The 15,437-nt window shown below is 39.0% G+C and overlaps 1 protein-coding gene across 4 annotated transcripts in view; it reads left to right on the top strand.

The window, feature by feature from the left end:
* The first annotated feature begins 3,720 nt into the window (after positions 1–3,720).
* SEC23IP (SEC23 interacting protein) overlaps positions 3,721–15,437 on the top strand; it is a 65,797-nt gene continuing 54,080 nt past the window's right edge. For 2 of the 4 annotated variants that reach the window (XM_057506393.1, XM_057506392.1), the window contains exons 1-5: positions 3,721–4,071; positions 8,139–8,669; positions 10,586–10,808; positions 11,605–11,798; positions 14,980–15,069. In XM_057506393.1, coding sequence (XP_057362376.1) covers positions 3,736–4,071; positions 8,139–8,669; positions 10,586–10,808; positions 11,605–11,798; positions 14,980–15,069 — 1,374 coding nt within the window. In that variant the 5' untranslated portion in view covers positions 3,721–3,735. Of the gene's footprint in view, positions 4,072–8,136; positions 8,670–10,585; positions 10,809–11,604; positions 11,799–14,979; positions 15,070–15,437 lie in introns of all 4 variants that reach the window. The other 2 variants (XM_036898594.2, XM_036898597.2) reach the window with 1 other exon arrangement.

Genomic DNA, 15,437 nt, shown 5'->3' on the forward strand with positions numbered 1-15,437 from the left:
CAGGTGAGAAATTGGGGATCAACAGAGGTGAGGCTTAGAACCTCACCCCCCCTGTTCTGAGAGAAATCTTCTGCATACGTGGATGTTTTATTGCCCTGGTCTAGCTTGGATTAACACATAGTCTACAGGCACACACCTGATCATCTACATTTGCTCTCTTACAACACTAAACTATGTTTTCTACCTTTATCTTGTATCTACCTACCACTTCAGCATTTTATTAAAAATCATAATAATAAAGAGAGAAATGTGGTATCCACATATAAATCAAGTATAAAAACCAAATGAGTATTCATATTTGAACTGACTGTTTAGAGTTCATAATGCATGAGCAAAACCGAAAGTTTCTGTGATGGCTGCCCTTGTACTGTTCACTATGTAACTTATTCATTATGTAAGAATTTGTTCTACATGTAAGAACTTGTTTGTTATGCCTCAGAAGATTGGAGACTGACGAAAATTAGGCTTGGGGTGGATTAATGATTGTGCATTGAGCATTGACTCCCCTATACAGAATTTTATTGTCGTTAACAACCATTTGATCAATAAATATGAGAGATGCCCTCACAAAAAAAAAAAAAAAAAAAAAAAGGACAGACTTCCAATGGTAAAATAAATAAGTAACCGGGATGTAATGTATAGCATAAGGAATATAGTCAAGATATTGTAACAGCTTGGTAGTGTGATAGCTGGAACCTAGAATTATGTATATAAATGTTCTACCACTGTGTTGTACACTTGAAACTAATGTAATGTAATACTGTGCGTCAACTACCCTTCAATAAAAAATAATTATTAAAAAAAAATAGCACCCTGATCTTGTTTCTTAGTTGCAGATTTTTTTGGCCTTCTGAGGATATTATTGATTGATTTTTTTCAAGAGTTTTTCTTCCTGTGTGGGCTGTTTCTTTCAGTTGCCATTTCCTGTTCCTTCTATGTGTGTCTTGTTTTGGTATCTACCTTTGATTTAAATGATCTCAAGTATGAGGTGATCATATTACAAGTGTGAGGACTAAAAGGTGACTGGGAGTTCAGAGCCTGTACATGGGGCTTGCTGATTGTGAACTTCGTTAGGGGCAATCTGGCTTAGCTGTCTTACTGGGGAACCCTGATTTCAGTATCTATACATCTTTCATTTCCCTGCCCCAAAGAAAATTCTTCTAATTTTCTTCCTAGAGATTGAGGACCTGGCAGCTACTGTTCTTGGAGCTCAATGGAAAAATTGGACTGAGGTTGTTGGAGAGATTGATTTAGTATTCAGTATGTACGTATTTTTAAAATTTTCCTTCTGCTTTACCCACTCCAGAAGGGAAAACTTACAGAATTTTTCCCAGAAAGTGGATGGACAGTGGTTCAGTTACTCAGAGTTGAGGAAGGGATCTAACTGCTTCTTAAAGTTTTAACCAATCTTAATTATAGGACCTTTCTCTCCAGCTTCACTTTGACTTCCAGAGGACCCTGAGGTTATCAGGTCCTAAAATTTTTGGTGGGTCTATGGTGCAAATAAAGTTGCATGTGGGATTTTTCCCATTACTAGTTTGCTAACTCATCTGTTACTGGTCCTTTTTTTTTTTTTTTGGTGCCTTCCCAGATCTTGTTGCTGTTGAATCTTCTCCCATTCTCATCCTTATGGGGTTAAAAACCAGACAAACCTATTTTTATTTTCAACAGTTTCAGAAGGAAGAAAATGAAGATACCTTTGTTCAACCTGACATCTTTTCCCAGAAGTTATTCCTCTTTCTGCCCACTGCTACTGCAGTCATTCTGATTTGACCTGCCGTCTTTGCTCTTCTGGTCCACTGCAGCAGCTTGCCAACTGCTCTTCCTACTTCCAGCCTTGTTCTTTCATTATGTCTTTTATTACTCTGATGTCAGAGTGGACTTTCCAGAGCGAATGTTATTTCTCCACCATCCTTTAAACTCTTCTTTGACTCCCTTTTGCTCTTTGCTTGTAAGACCCTGAATCTGGCTTTGGTCTACTTTTCATTCTCATCTGCCAACTTCACAAGTTCCTCACTGGGCTCCAGCTATACTCTCAACTACTTTTCTCTTAACACCCAACCATGGCATCTCAGGGTATCCCCGCATATTGTAACTTAAGTGAAATTGTCTCTTACTACTTCCTCCAGCAATTTCCCCCCAAGTTTTTCCAGTTAACTTCAATTCACTCTTTCAGTTCTCAACTTTAATGTTTTTTGTCTTTGGGGAAGCGTTTCATGTCATTCCACAGTGGGTAGGTCCTTTGTTGATGGTTTGATTGGTTGAAATATTTGCTATCTTTCTCCATAGACCTTTATAGCTCCTTCCATAGAGAGTGTCAGTATTTCACATAACACATTTTGAGAAATTCTACAACTTTCATCACACTTTTTAGTTTATTGTTATTATGGGTTTACTTGTCTGTCTTCTTCACCAGACTCCAAACTCCAAGAAGGAAGCATCTTGTGTCTTACACATCACTGCACCTTCATGTTTAGTATACTGCCTTGCCCACCCCTTGTATTAACAAAGACTCTTCTCGACCAAAGTTCTAGGGTAAGGCCAAGTCCCTAAGCTAGTCCCAATCCCCCTTAGAATATCTACCTGAGAAAGCTTAACACTGCCAGGAAGATTTACTGTTTGTTTCAGCCAAAACTTGGTGATAGGAGACTCTGAACCTCCTTTCAGAGCAGGTATTTTGAAAACTTGCAATTATAAATCCCTTTTCCGCCCCTTTGAGATGTAAAGCTGTAATACTAGAGCTTACTTCTTCGGGCGCGGAGAGCAGTCTCCTCCCAGTTTGGTGGGTGCACTGCTCTAGCTTGTGCCACTTCCTGTCACAAAGATACGAGAAGTTTGTTTCTCCTCCAGATATGTGCCAATTAACAAACTTAGGTGGCCCAATCACATGGGCCAGCACCCTTTGGCACCTTTAGCACAGCCCAGTCTTTAAAAAGTCTCCAGCCTTTTGTTTTGGGGAGGTTCAGTTCAGTTTACTATGTACCCTCTTTCCTATTGCAATAGTTTTTACTGGGTAAGATCTAGCCTTACTGCTATATAACTAGTGTCTGGCTTTCTTTTCCTTTGACAGTAAACACATTAAATGCTATATAGGCAGGTTCTGTATAGGTGTGAACAGCTTGCGGTGAGGGATGTTTCATCATTTCAAAGCTTCTTTTGGGATCTCTTCCATTTCCTTCTCCCACCTTCCAAGAAGCTAATTATTTGTTTTTTTCTTTAATAATCTCTAAGTGAAAGATGACAATTATATCCAAATCATCCGTAGTGCATTTTGGATTGAACTACTTGTTATTATAGACATACTAAAACTATTTAATAAATCACACCCCTTAATTAATTCCCTGGTTTCTCTTTTAAACACTTTTTTCTACCTATGGCTTAAAAATTTCAAAAGTTTTCCATTTCAATTTCTGGGCCAACGACCAGAGTTCAGCGCAGTCCAGAGACACGTGGACAGGTTTAGATGTGGGGCAGTCTGGCTCCGCCTTGGCTACAATGGCCCATGGTGGGCAGCATTCCGCTACCTCCTCCTGCGGGCTTAGGCTCTTTCGCCAGAACCGTTGCCAGTTCAAGGGTCCGTCTGGTACTTTTGGGAAGCCCTCCGCAATTCATGTCTTTCAGTGTCAGCTCGTACCTGGATTCGTAACTGGAAGCGCCCTCGCGTCCGCTTCCAGCCTCCGCGTCCGCGGCAGAGCGTGTCACGTGCTAGGGCTCGGGCGTGAAGCGGACGACGCCATGTTTATTTCTGGCGTCACCTCCCAGGGGAAGGGAGAAGCCACTGGCCAGCCGCCCGAGTTCCGGCCCTTGTGCGCAAGTGCGGAAGTGTGTTGGCCCCCGTGTGACCGGTTTCCGGCCAGTGGTGCTGCACCGGCTGTCCGAAGACGTGTAACGGACGGTGGGCCGCAGCCATGGCCGAGAGGAAACCTAACGGTGGCGGCGGCGCCGCTTCCACCTCTTCGTCGGGCACTAACTTACTCTTCTCTTCCTCGGCCACGGAGTTCAGTTTCAACGTGCCCTTCATCCCAGTCACCCAAGCCGCCGCTGCCTCAGCCTCCTTGCTCCTGCCCGGAGGTAGAGAGGAGGGCGGGGGAGGGGGACCTGTCGGGGTGATTGCGGGGTGGCGGGCAGGGAGCGTGGGGTGACCAGCGTCAGAGGAGAGGTTTTCCTTCTGCCTCGACAGGACCCTCTGGGCAGCTTGCCTGGGTCATCACTTGCCAGGTTTGAGAGGCCCCAGGGCTTTGGGATCTTGGGTGCAGGGGCCAGGTCATGAGGCTTGCTCTTAGTCAAAGGAACCCTCTTCCGAGTGCTGAGCATTCCTGCACTGGTTTTACACAAATTTTTGTTAAAACACCTTTTGTGCAGGTGCAAAGTGGAGGTACAAAGTGCAGTCCTCATCTTTCAAAACAGTGCATTACTTCCTCTTAGGTCCCCACTCTTCTGTGCACTCTAGCTTTTTGTTCCTATCTTTATTATTATCCAGGGAGATTGCTTTTTAAGGTTTATGTGGCATAACTCAGAGCATGGTGTTTAGGACCACAGACTGCTCCAGCCCTGGCCCTGTGTGACCAGGCGTGTTACTTTTACCTCTCTGTGCTTCAGTTTCATTTATGTATGGCCTCACTGAGCTGTAATGTGAAGTGAATTTTTGTAAAGCACTGAATGTAGCACCCAACACCTATTGTTATATAAAAATGTTTGTGACATGAGCATATCTGCCTCTTTGGACTGTGGGTTTGGTGATGTTTGCAGCTATGATTTATTTTTTTATTTTAGGATCTTGTTTAGTTCCTAGCACATAGATCCTACAGAAATACTGAATATTTTCCAATTGAATAATTTATTCTTGCTTGAAGGACTAAGGAATGTTTCATGGAGAAGTGAGGAATGGCAAACTGGAGGCAGCTGTACTTGAAGGTTCACTTTCCCTTGTGCTATGTTTCTTCTTAGTGCTTATCATCACCTGACATGTACACATATGTTTCTCTTATCCTACTAGAATGTAAGCTCCATGAGAGCAGGAACTTGTACCTAGAACAGTGCCTGGAGTTGTGCTGTAGACCAGGTTTTCAATAGATATTGAATGAATGAAAGGATGGGCATGAGGAATTTGTCTGTCTCAGTTTGACAGTGTGGCTGAAAGGTTAGGCCTTGCCATTGTTGGAGAAAGGTTCTCATGGCTGGAGCAGAATGCTTTGGGAAGTTGTGGGAATAAATGAGGCCGTACACGGGGTTTTGTATCATCCTGTGTTTCACAAGTGTTTAGTTCATGCCCATCTTCCTTGCTATCTAGTATTTGTTTTTTGTGTGTCAATTAATGCTAAACATTTTCATTGTCAAGTATAGGACAATTATACCTGTTTTGAAAACTCTTGTTGGCAATAGCTTATTTTAACAATAAAAGTAATAGTTTTTGAACTATAATTCTATAACAAGTATTATTCCACCTCTTAAAAAAAGATTTGACCACTAGAGACCCATTCAGAGACAAAAGAACTTGTCTCATTAGAAGCAACAGTTAATCATGTCAGTGAAAGAGACACATAGGCAATTTCATTCATTTAGCAAACAAGGATTGAACAGCTTGTATTTGTCAGTCCCTGTTTGAGATGTCAGGGAGACACGGAAGAGCAGATAGCATTGCTTTCAATGACAGCATGTATGTGATACACAATGTACCCAATTGTGTGAGCAGTGGTGATGTAGGTTTACAAGAGTTGGAAAGAGGAATTAAAAAAGTAGGCTGCTATGAAAACTGGGGGTTCCAGGCCTCACAGAGGAGGTGATTCTTGAGTTGAATGTTGAAAGGTACATAGAAATTAGGGAGTCTGGAGAGACAGTCATATTTAAAAGTCTGGAGGTGTGGGAGAAAACCTGCAGATTTGGTGGGATTTGGTGGAAGGTGTGCTCACATTCTCCCACTCCGTCTCTGCCCGAGTAGATCAGTGCAAACAGACTGTGTGAGGGGAGTGGCTTGAGTGGTCCATGGGGACCAGATCACAGAAGGCCTCATATACCATACTGAGGAGTTTGTAGTTCATCCTCTGGGGTGTGGGAGAGCCTTTGAAGCATTTTAAATAAGGCCTGAAATTAGAGGTGTGCTTCAGAAAGATTGGAGTTTTCCAAGCTTGCACTGGAGTAAAGCTGACTGGAGCAAAATTGGTCAGTCTGGAGGCTACTGGGAGTCAAGTGGGAGCGGAGCGATGGCACTCCTGCCCTGCTTAGCCACATTGGGTATGAAGGGCAGGGAACAGATGTGAGAGCTGGTTAGACTGTAAGGTTGTTGGGACTTGGTGCCTCCCAGAAGGCCAGACTGTCAACTCTGTCAGCCCAGGGGCCTCTTCTCTTCATTTGTAGCCCAAGACCTAGCTCCTTGCCTGGTGTATGGTGAACGCTGCGTACATACTTCTGGAATGAGGATCTGAATGATTAAATGAAGGGCAAGAAAGAGAGGGAGGAGTCTGAAAGACAGGTTTCTGGTTTGAGTGGATGGATGGATGTTGGCAAACATCTGTTGAGACAGTGAGGTGGTAAAAGGAACACATAGAGGGGGTGGTTAAGATGATAAAAGTCAATTTTAGGTTTACTAAGCTTGAGGTGTATGTGGCTGAGTTGGCAAAAGTATTGAGGAGACAGTTGGAAAATAGGTTCTAGAACACCTGTGAAACAGAGTTGGGAATGTCACAAGTATACAGGTGCTCATTAAAGTTGCAGGTCTTGATGCCATATGTGGCTACGTGTAATTAGGAAGTGCCTCTGAGATGAGGTTGGCAGCATGTTGAGATCAGTGTTTCATTTGTAGTTGATGCTAATCAGAAAAAAGTTTCTTCAGTAAGGTTGATTACAAGTTGCTTTAAGGGATGAGAGATACCACAGAGGTTTTTTCCATGCTTTTAGTTGTTGAGACAGTTCACTGTCTGAAAAGAGGGTGGGAACTGGAAATACATCAGAAAAGCAGAGTGATACAAGCAGACAAAGGACCTTGTGTTTTATTTTTAGTTACAAAGACAAAGTGAGAGGAGTATTTTGCATAGTGGAATGCCTTAGTTAAATTAAGTTGCTGTGTGTGAAATATAATGGGAGCACCTTAGAAGCCCAAACCAGAATCACTGTGAGCCATGGCCGCCTTCAGCAGAGATTAAGGAGCCCAGAGCTTGAAAGATGGCCCCCTTTGGCAGGTGTCCAGGGCAGGGATCAAGGTGTGCCTGTGTGCTGGGAATGGGTCCACCCCTCTGTTCGGCTCCCTGCCTCTCACAGTAGGAGATAAGAGGGAATGAGACAGGAGAAGGAAAGGTTAGGAAGAGTAGAGGAAAGTTTGAACAAGCTGAGAGTCATAAAAGTTTAGTAAGGAAGAGTAGGCTGGACTTTTGGAAACATGTAGAGGGAAAATGTTTTTATTTTGTAACTTGGGAGTAGAAAAGAGAAATAGTTTGTTGTTGATAATACTGTCAGTGAAGATCAATTTGGCCAAGGGAAGTACGAAGAACTTCCTTTGGTGAGAAAATGACTTTCCTAGCGATTTGTCATTCTCTAATGATTAATTATCTGTTTGTGACACTGTGATTTTAGGGATGGCAATTAATGGTTGACCTACTTTGCCTTGGGAGTACAAATGCCACATGTTCATTTGTACAATGAGTGCTTTGTAGGTAAGAGTCCTGACACACCCCTTCTTGTCAATAGAGTTAATACGTGAACTTTAGTTTCCGTAATTACACAGAAATAATTCAAGATAACATGGAAAAAAGTCGGTATAGATTTTTATTTCTATTATTTTAAGCTTCTATGTACAAATATGTGTAACTTACATATATTTACAAGCCAAGTAACACATAACGATTTGTATTTATTTAAAAAGTAAGGAAGGGTATATACCAAAATGTGAACAGTGTTAGCGGTGATTGTCTTTGGGAGGTGGGCTTATGAATGAAGTATAATTTTTCCTTCTTTTTGTTGTTTCTTATTCTCATTTTCTAGATTTTTATGTCAAAGACCGAAGTTTTCAAAGAAAAAACAAAAAAGCTTTTAAATTTTTTTCTGTAATGCCGAAATATAACAGTACGATAGGAGGTATCGTTGCTAGATCTGCTGTGTAATCATATCTACAGATTTATAGAATGCTCTCCCGTTCCCTTTCAGAGGACTCCACAGATGTTGGTGAGGAGGACAGCTTTCTTGGTCAGACTTCTGCTCACACATCTACCCCACAGACATTTAGTTACTTCTCTCAGGTATCGAACAGTAGTGATCCTTTTGGGAATATTGGACAGTCACCGATAACAACTGCAGCAGCTTCCGCTGAACAGTCAGCATTCTCCAAGCCCCCAGCTACTCTCGCTTTTACAACTGGATCCCAAGATGTGTTGAATGCATTTTCACCATCCATTTCAAAGGCTCACTATGGTGCTTCACCCTCTTCACAGATGGGAATAAATGCTTACCTGCCTTCTCAGCCAAGTAATCTCCCTCCTTCTAATTTTGGGAGCCTGTCCCAAGGAACACCGCAGCAAGGATACAATCCGTATCGCCATACCCCTGAAAGCAGCAAGGCTAATCCTTATATTGCACCACCACAGCTGCAGCAGTGCCAAACACCAGGCCACCCCACCCATCCTCCACCCTCCGGACCCCCTGTTCAGATGTACCAGCTGCCTCCAGGATCTCTGCCACCGGTATGGAGATATGTTTTTATATCCTAAGTATTCATGCTAATTTGTAATCTCTCTCTCATCCTGTGTTTTTAAAACTGCTTTTTTAATAATCAATATAATTGCAGATTATTTTCAGAGGCTATTCTTTGTAAGCTACATGCTTTGAAGTAAACATTGTTTTAAAGGTATCTCATGGAATGGTTCATATTTTAGTTTTATCATATCTATTTATGAAGTAGTAATTGATTTTAATAAGTTAACTACATGCCAGATTTTCCAGATTTTAGTGTACAATACCAGTAATAAGGTCATCGGAAACATATGAGAGTCAAAGCAATTATTAACAGACTGCCAGCTTCTCATTTTTTATTTATACTATTCAATCAAAACATTCAGTTACAGGAACTAAAATTAATTACTTCAGTAATTAATTTACATTTATGAAATTTGGATCTAGGCAGTCAAACTTTATCTCAGGAGGGTGATGGAATAACATTTGCACTGAGTAAATTTTATGAAATTCCCTTGTTTTTTTTCCCAGCTAATTATTCAGCTGACTTCCTAAGGGAAATCAACTAAATTAAAAAAAGGGAATTGATTAAATAGAAGAATTCAGAACTCAACCCAGTGTGGCGGAGATAGCTGTATTACAGAGTGGAACCTAACTTCTTTCTTAGAGACAGAGTGGGCTTCATTTTATTGTTTAATTTAAATCGTATCAATACCAAACTCTTGATAATGTTGAATGTCAGCATATTGAAAACTAACCAGATTTATAGCATGTAGTACAAATGAATATACTAGTTCACTGATTAAATATTTGAAAAGATTTCTAGATTTACGATTCTATCTCAAAAAGTGATAATTTCAAATTTAAAGAAAAGTTAAAAAAATAAAAACAGCGCAAGGAACACACCAATATTCTTAACCCAGATTTATCTGTCATTAACACTTTTTACCCCATTTGTTGTATTGTTTGTGTATGTATGTGCACTTCCACATGTTTAAGCATTCTTCCCTGCTTTCCCTTCTCACTCTGTATATGTGCAATTTTTTTGAGAAACGTTTGGAGGTCACTTAAATATATTACTCCTAAATACTTCAGTACTTCCCAAGAATAAGGACATTCTTTTACATTAGTACTGTATGGTTATCAACCTCAGTAAATTTAACATTGATACTACATTCCAAAATGATTTTTAGTTTAAAAATGTTTAAATACTTGTATTCTGATTTTAAAAATATTTTCAGGGCACAAAAGTTGAAGAATGCAGAATAATCAAGTAAATAAAAATTACCCCTAGATAACCCTTCTTTTCATTTTGTTATATGTTTCTCGTCATTTTTCTACAAAAACAAACATATAGTTTTTCTGGATAACCATTATATGTGGTTTTTGTGAACATATTTTAGATGTTAAAAGGGTATTTTTTTAAAACATTTTTAATGGCTCTAGAGAATTCCACTATGTGAGTAAAAGATAATTTAATCAGGTTTCTGTTAGACATTTAGTGTCCAGTGATTTTCTATAATACATAACCTTTTGGTATACATCTTTGTAGGTCAGTTTTTACTTGTTTGCATAATCATAGCTATAGGATGAATTTTTAGAAATGAAATGGCTAGGTCAAGGACTATGCACATTTTAAAGATTAAATAAATTACAGGAGACATATTATTAGATTGATTTCTGTAAAGGTGGTAAAAGTGTTACTTTACTTTGCCATCAGTTTGAGAAAGTCCAGTTCACTTTGTGACTGATTTGGGGTTTTGCTAGATTAAAAAAAATAATTGCTTTAGGATCTAGTTATTAAACTAAATAGTTATCCAGAAATATGCATATGAAAATTATTACTAATGGCTGTTGGGGTCTGAGGCATATACAGCATTGCTCCTTTGGACAAACATGACAGTCCAAACTTTTTTGTCCCCTCCAGGGTCCTCCTCCAGTGCAGTCAGGGTTGCCCCCTCCGACACAGCAGCAGGCACTTGCTAGACCTGCAGGTCCTTCTCTGCAAGGGCCGCCTCCTTTTCTACTTCAAAACCAATACGAACCTGTTCAACCCCACTGGTTTTACTGCAAGGAGGTAGAATACAAACAACTGTGGATGCCTTTCAGTGTGTTTGACTCTTTGAATCTTGAAGAAATCTATAATTCAGGTAAGCACTGATCGTGCATTATTTGTATCTGGTTTTAGGAAGAGAATAAATGAGGAGTAGTTATCCCTGGCCTGCTTTTTGTGAATGTCAAACTCCTTAATCCTTCTAGACCCCACCAGACACTGTCCCTTAGGATGATTTTATTGATACAAGTCCTAAGTAAGTCACCTTATTTGAATAAGTTGGTCGAAAAAATGTTTTAGTAATTTTCTTCTGTGTAGAGTAATTCATGTAATCCTGGCATCAATTTTCCTATTTCCCTAATTCATTTATAATTATTTATAAATGGGGCACTTATAAAGCTTTTCTGTGGAACTCTTGTTCCCAGAGATACTCTGAAAAAAAGGTGCTTTGTTCTGTGGTAGATGAGTTTTGGGACTGGTTTAACTGCATCCACCTCTTGAGACATAGAGGGTCCAGGAGCATGTAAGGCTTGAGAAGGCTTGCAGTATAGAAACGTGTTTGTATACCCTGATGATACTTCATCATGGGGCTGAAAAATCACCTATTAATATCCTTCAGAAACATACTTCATGGAGCATTGCTGCTTTGACTTAAAAAAACCCACTAGTTACTGAATTATTTTATGATCATGTTTTGAAATTATGCTGTGGCTATTTCTTTTTCACTTAAGGAGAGTCATTATTTTGAGTAGCACACATGAATTTTAAACTTCTATTTCTAAACAAAAATGAGCTTCTTTGTCTTTAAGGATTGACTAGTGACCATATTCATTATTTATTACTTTGAATATGCCTTGTAACTCTTGGCTTAAAATGTGGACTTTCTGCTCCAGTCCAGCCAGACCCTGAGAGTGTGGTTCTAGGCACGGATGGAGGGCGCTACGATGTTTACCTCTATGACCGAGTGAGGAAAGCCGTGTACTGGGAAGAGGAGCCAGCGGAAGTGAGACGCTGTACGTGGTTTTACAAAGGGGACACAGATAGCAGGTTTATTCCCTATACAGAGGAGTTCAGTGAAAAACTAGAGGTACGTGGTCTTTATTCCTTTACGTTTTCATTAAAAAAATGTAGGTCCTGTATACAATGGTGCCTCTTTAACACCACTGGCACAACGGAGCCCACTTTGTTTATATTTTTCACACAGGAGATCACTTTTTAAGTGGTGCCACTGTTTTTGAGGTGCTGATCGTGGCCTCAGTGTCTTAAGGTAGAACGTTTTTCAGGGGACATCACAAATCTAATAAGGTACTTGTAACAAACCTCTGGGATCTGTTGTAGACAATACATGCCAAGCATGTGGGTGCTTTTCAAGCTAATATTCAGCAAAAGGCTTGAAATTCACATCTAATTTATGAAATAAAAAACAGACTAGGAACAAACATCATGAGACTTATTAGCCATCTTTAAACTGGTGGCTAATGTTTTATATAATTACATTAATTTTTGTGATAATTTTACTTAATAGTTGTATATTAAATATTTGAAATAAGTTGAATTCAATTGCATATATGGGAAATGAGAAAGAGAACATTTTAGTTACTATTTTTTAATGGATAACCAACTTTGATAACCAACGTTAACGTTAAACATTAAAACAACACTAATATTAGTATTAAAAGGGACCTCTAAAATGTTAATCTTTCCTAGATTGATATTTTGAAGAGCTTCAAGCGTGGACTAGGCTTTATGTTCTGTTTTAGGAGCTGACAGTCAAGTTTAACAGCTGACTAATATAATTACTAAAATTTTTTGTCCCTGTAAACCATAATATAATGAATAGAAGAAAAAATTAATCAGTCTTATTATCTTTTCAAACCAAACTTTACACTTAAGAAATATTTTCTTAGACTGCTATCTATCCATATACATACCTATTTCTAACAATATTAGTAGCATAGATGTTTTTTTGTGGAGTATTTTGCTTTTTTTAAAAAATTATAAATGCAGTTCTTAGGTATTATCAATTGTGCCTGCTTTGGAAATATTAATCTGTAGTAGTGACAATGAAATGCTGTTCTATAGCCAAATTAATACCAAAAGTAAGTGTTGGTTTAAGGTAAGGCAGTGATTAGTTGGGGTTAAATAAATTGGAAAAGAAGCTTGTTGAGAGCAGAGGCTTCAAATTTTGTCCATTTCAATCCATAGTAAGAAATACATTGTACATTGAGATTTAGTATGCACATTTTAGACACACACACATACATTTATTTATCAGAAACAGTGGTATTTGGTAAACTGGCTCTTCAGGGAAAATAGCCCCCGATTTATAGCATTTGCTGATTTCCATGGTGTAAGTACTCCTTCCATGATCATTTTAAGCTAACCGTGGTGTTCTTGGACAGAGATGGGAAGAGATATGTGTGATTAACTCTAATGAGATTAGCTCTCATGAGTTGGCATGGGCCAGCTCTTAACACACCACTAAAAACGAAGTTTTGTTTTAGTACCAAAGTACCACAGAATAGTACTTGCCTTTACTAAGTGTCATTCACTTTGATACTTTCTATTTTATTTAAAACATTCATTTTACAGTTTATTAGTGGTCATGACTCACAGTTTGGAAAACACTGATTTAGAGCAGAATCAGCACCCAGTTAAGGAGAGCAAAGAGTTAAAGAGCATAAAATTAATTTTGTTCTTAGAAATACCAAGTTTTAGGAGGCAAGTCTCCTAAAACCTAGTTTTAGTTATTTGAATAAGGAAAATGTATAAAGGAATGCTTATATGTATAGCTTCATTTTAGTTCTAAATAATTAAAAAATGTATTTTTAAAACTTTTAAATTACTGTAATTTTTAATAACTTTGGTAGGATTCAACTGAAGGGATATCCCACAGTGAATGTTTGGTCCTATTATTTTGAAACTAAAGTATTTTCAAGTTTAAGCAGTATCTGAAAGCGTATACACTTCCAGATATTTTCAAGTTTAAGCAGTATCTGAAAGCATATACACTTTATCTTAACTGTATTTGATTATGCAGTTGACCCTAGAGCCACATGAGTGTGAACTATGCAGGTTCATTTGTATGCGGTATTTTTTTTTAGTAAATATATTGAAAGAATTTTTGTAGATTTGCAACAACTTGAAAAAAAACACTTTTTCTCTAGTTTTATTGTAAAAATGCAGTATATAATATATTAACATACAAAATATGTGTTAGAGATGTTGTTATTAGTAAGGCTTCCAGTCAGTGATAGGCTATTAGTAGTTAGGTTTTTGGGGAATCAGAAGGTATACATGGATTTTTCACTGCATGGGATGTTGATGCCCCTAGCCTCCACATTGTTCAAGGGCGCACTGTAAATGGGTGACACACGCTTTGAGGGTGGGATTGCTATCCACATCTCAACAGCACATGACTGTTCTTTACCTAGGGAGACTTTAACTCCTGTTCAGCCTTTTCCAGGAAACAAACCAGATCAGGGAAGAGGCAGAGGAGATTAGGAAGTGAGAAATCTAGTGAGAACCAGATGATACATACTGCTCAGTATTATAAAGGTGATACTGTCCTAGCAGAGCAGTAAAAGAGTGTAGTCTCGTGCAACTGTGAACTTAATGTCTGGTAGGGGCTGAATTGTGTCCCCCACACCCTAAAAGATGTGTTGAAGTCCTAACCCTCCAGTACCTCAGAATGTAACTGTATTTGGAAATAGGGTCCTTACAGATATAATTAGTTGAGATCATACTGGAATAGAATGCGCTCCTAATTCAATGTGCTTGGTGTTCTTATAAGAAGACATAGAGGGAGAACGCCTTGTGAAATTAGTGGATTTGACTGATGGATCTGTAAGCCAAAGAACACTGAAGGTTGGCAGCAGTCTGCTGGAAGCTAGGGAGAGGCCTGGAAGGAGTCCTCTGTAGGTTTCAGAGGGAGCATGGCCCTGCAGACACCTTGGCGTCATACTTCTAGTCTCCAGAACTGAGACAATACATTTCAGGTGCTTTAAGCCACTCAGTCTGTGGCAGCCCTAGACCATCTAAACCTTGTTTTTGTCTCTGTGTAATGGGGTAATATTATTTAGGAATGAGTAAGAGTAATTAATTAAATGAGGTAATGTATGTAAAGTGATAAACATATATGGTAACCAGTTGGTAACATGAGAGTTGCTACTATTTTTATTACCATAACAGTTTTAATTTTCTTCCACACTTTCTCAGTGTGGTATAGATTTGTCTTACTGGATTATGTGTTATTTCCATTATTATAGGCTGAATATAAAAAAGCTATAACCACAAATCAGTGGCACCGAAGATTAGAGTTTCCTAGTGGAGAGACAATTGTTATGCACAATCCAAAGGTAATGATATTGTTTAAGATGTTAAAGTGTTAGGTTCACTTTAATAATTTTTTGCTGAATGTGTTTGATAAATGTTCATTTTTTAGTGGAGATATATTTATAACAAGTGTTTTGCTTTTTTTTTATTGAAGTATCAGCGATATATAATCTTACGAAGGTTTCACATGAGCAACATTGTGCTTACTACATTCCCCCCTATTATCAAGTCCCCATCACATATCCCATTACAGTCACTGTCCATCTGCATAGTAAGATGCTATAGAGTCACTACTTGTCTTCTCTGTGCTATACTGCCTTTCCCGTGACCACCCTACATTCTGTGTGCTAATCATAATACCCCTAATCCCCTTATCTCTGTCTTCCCACCC

This window comes from Manis pentadactyla, chromosome 8, assembly GCF_030020395.1.
Source record: "Manis pentadactyla isolate mManPen7 chromosome 8, mManPen7.hap1, whole genome shotgun sequence".
NCBI lineage: Eukaryota > Metazoa > Chordata > Mammalia > Pholidota > Manidae > Manis > Manis pentadactyla.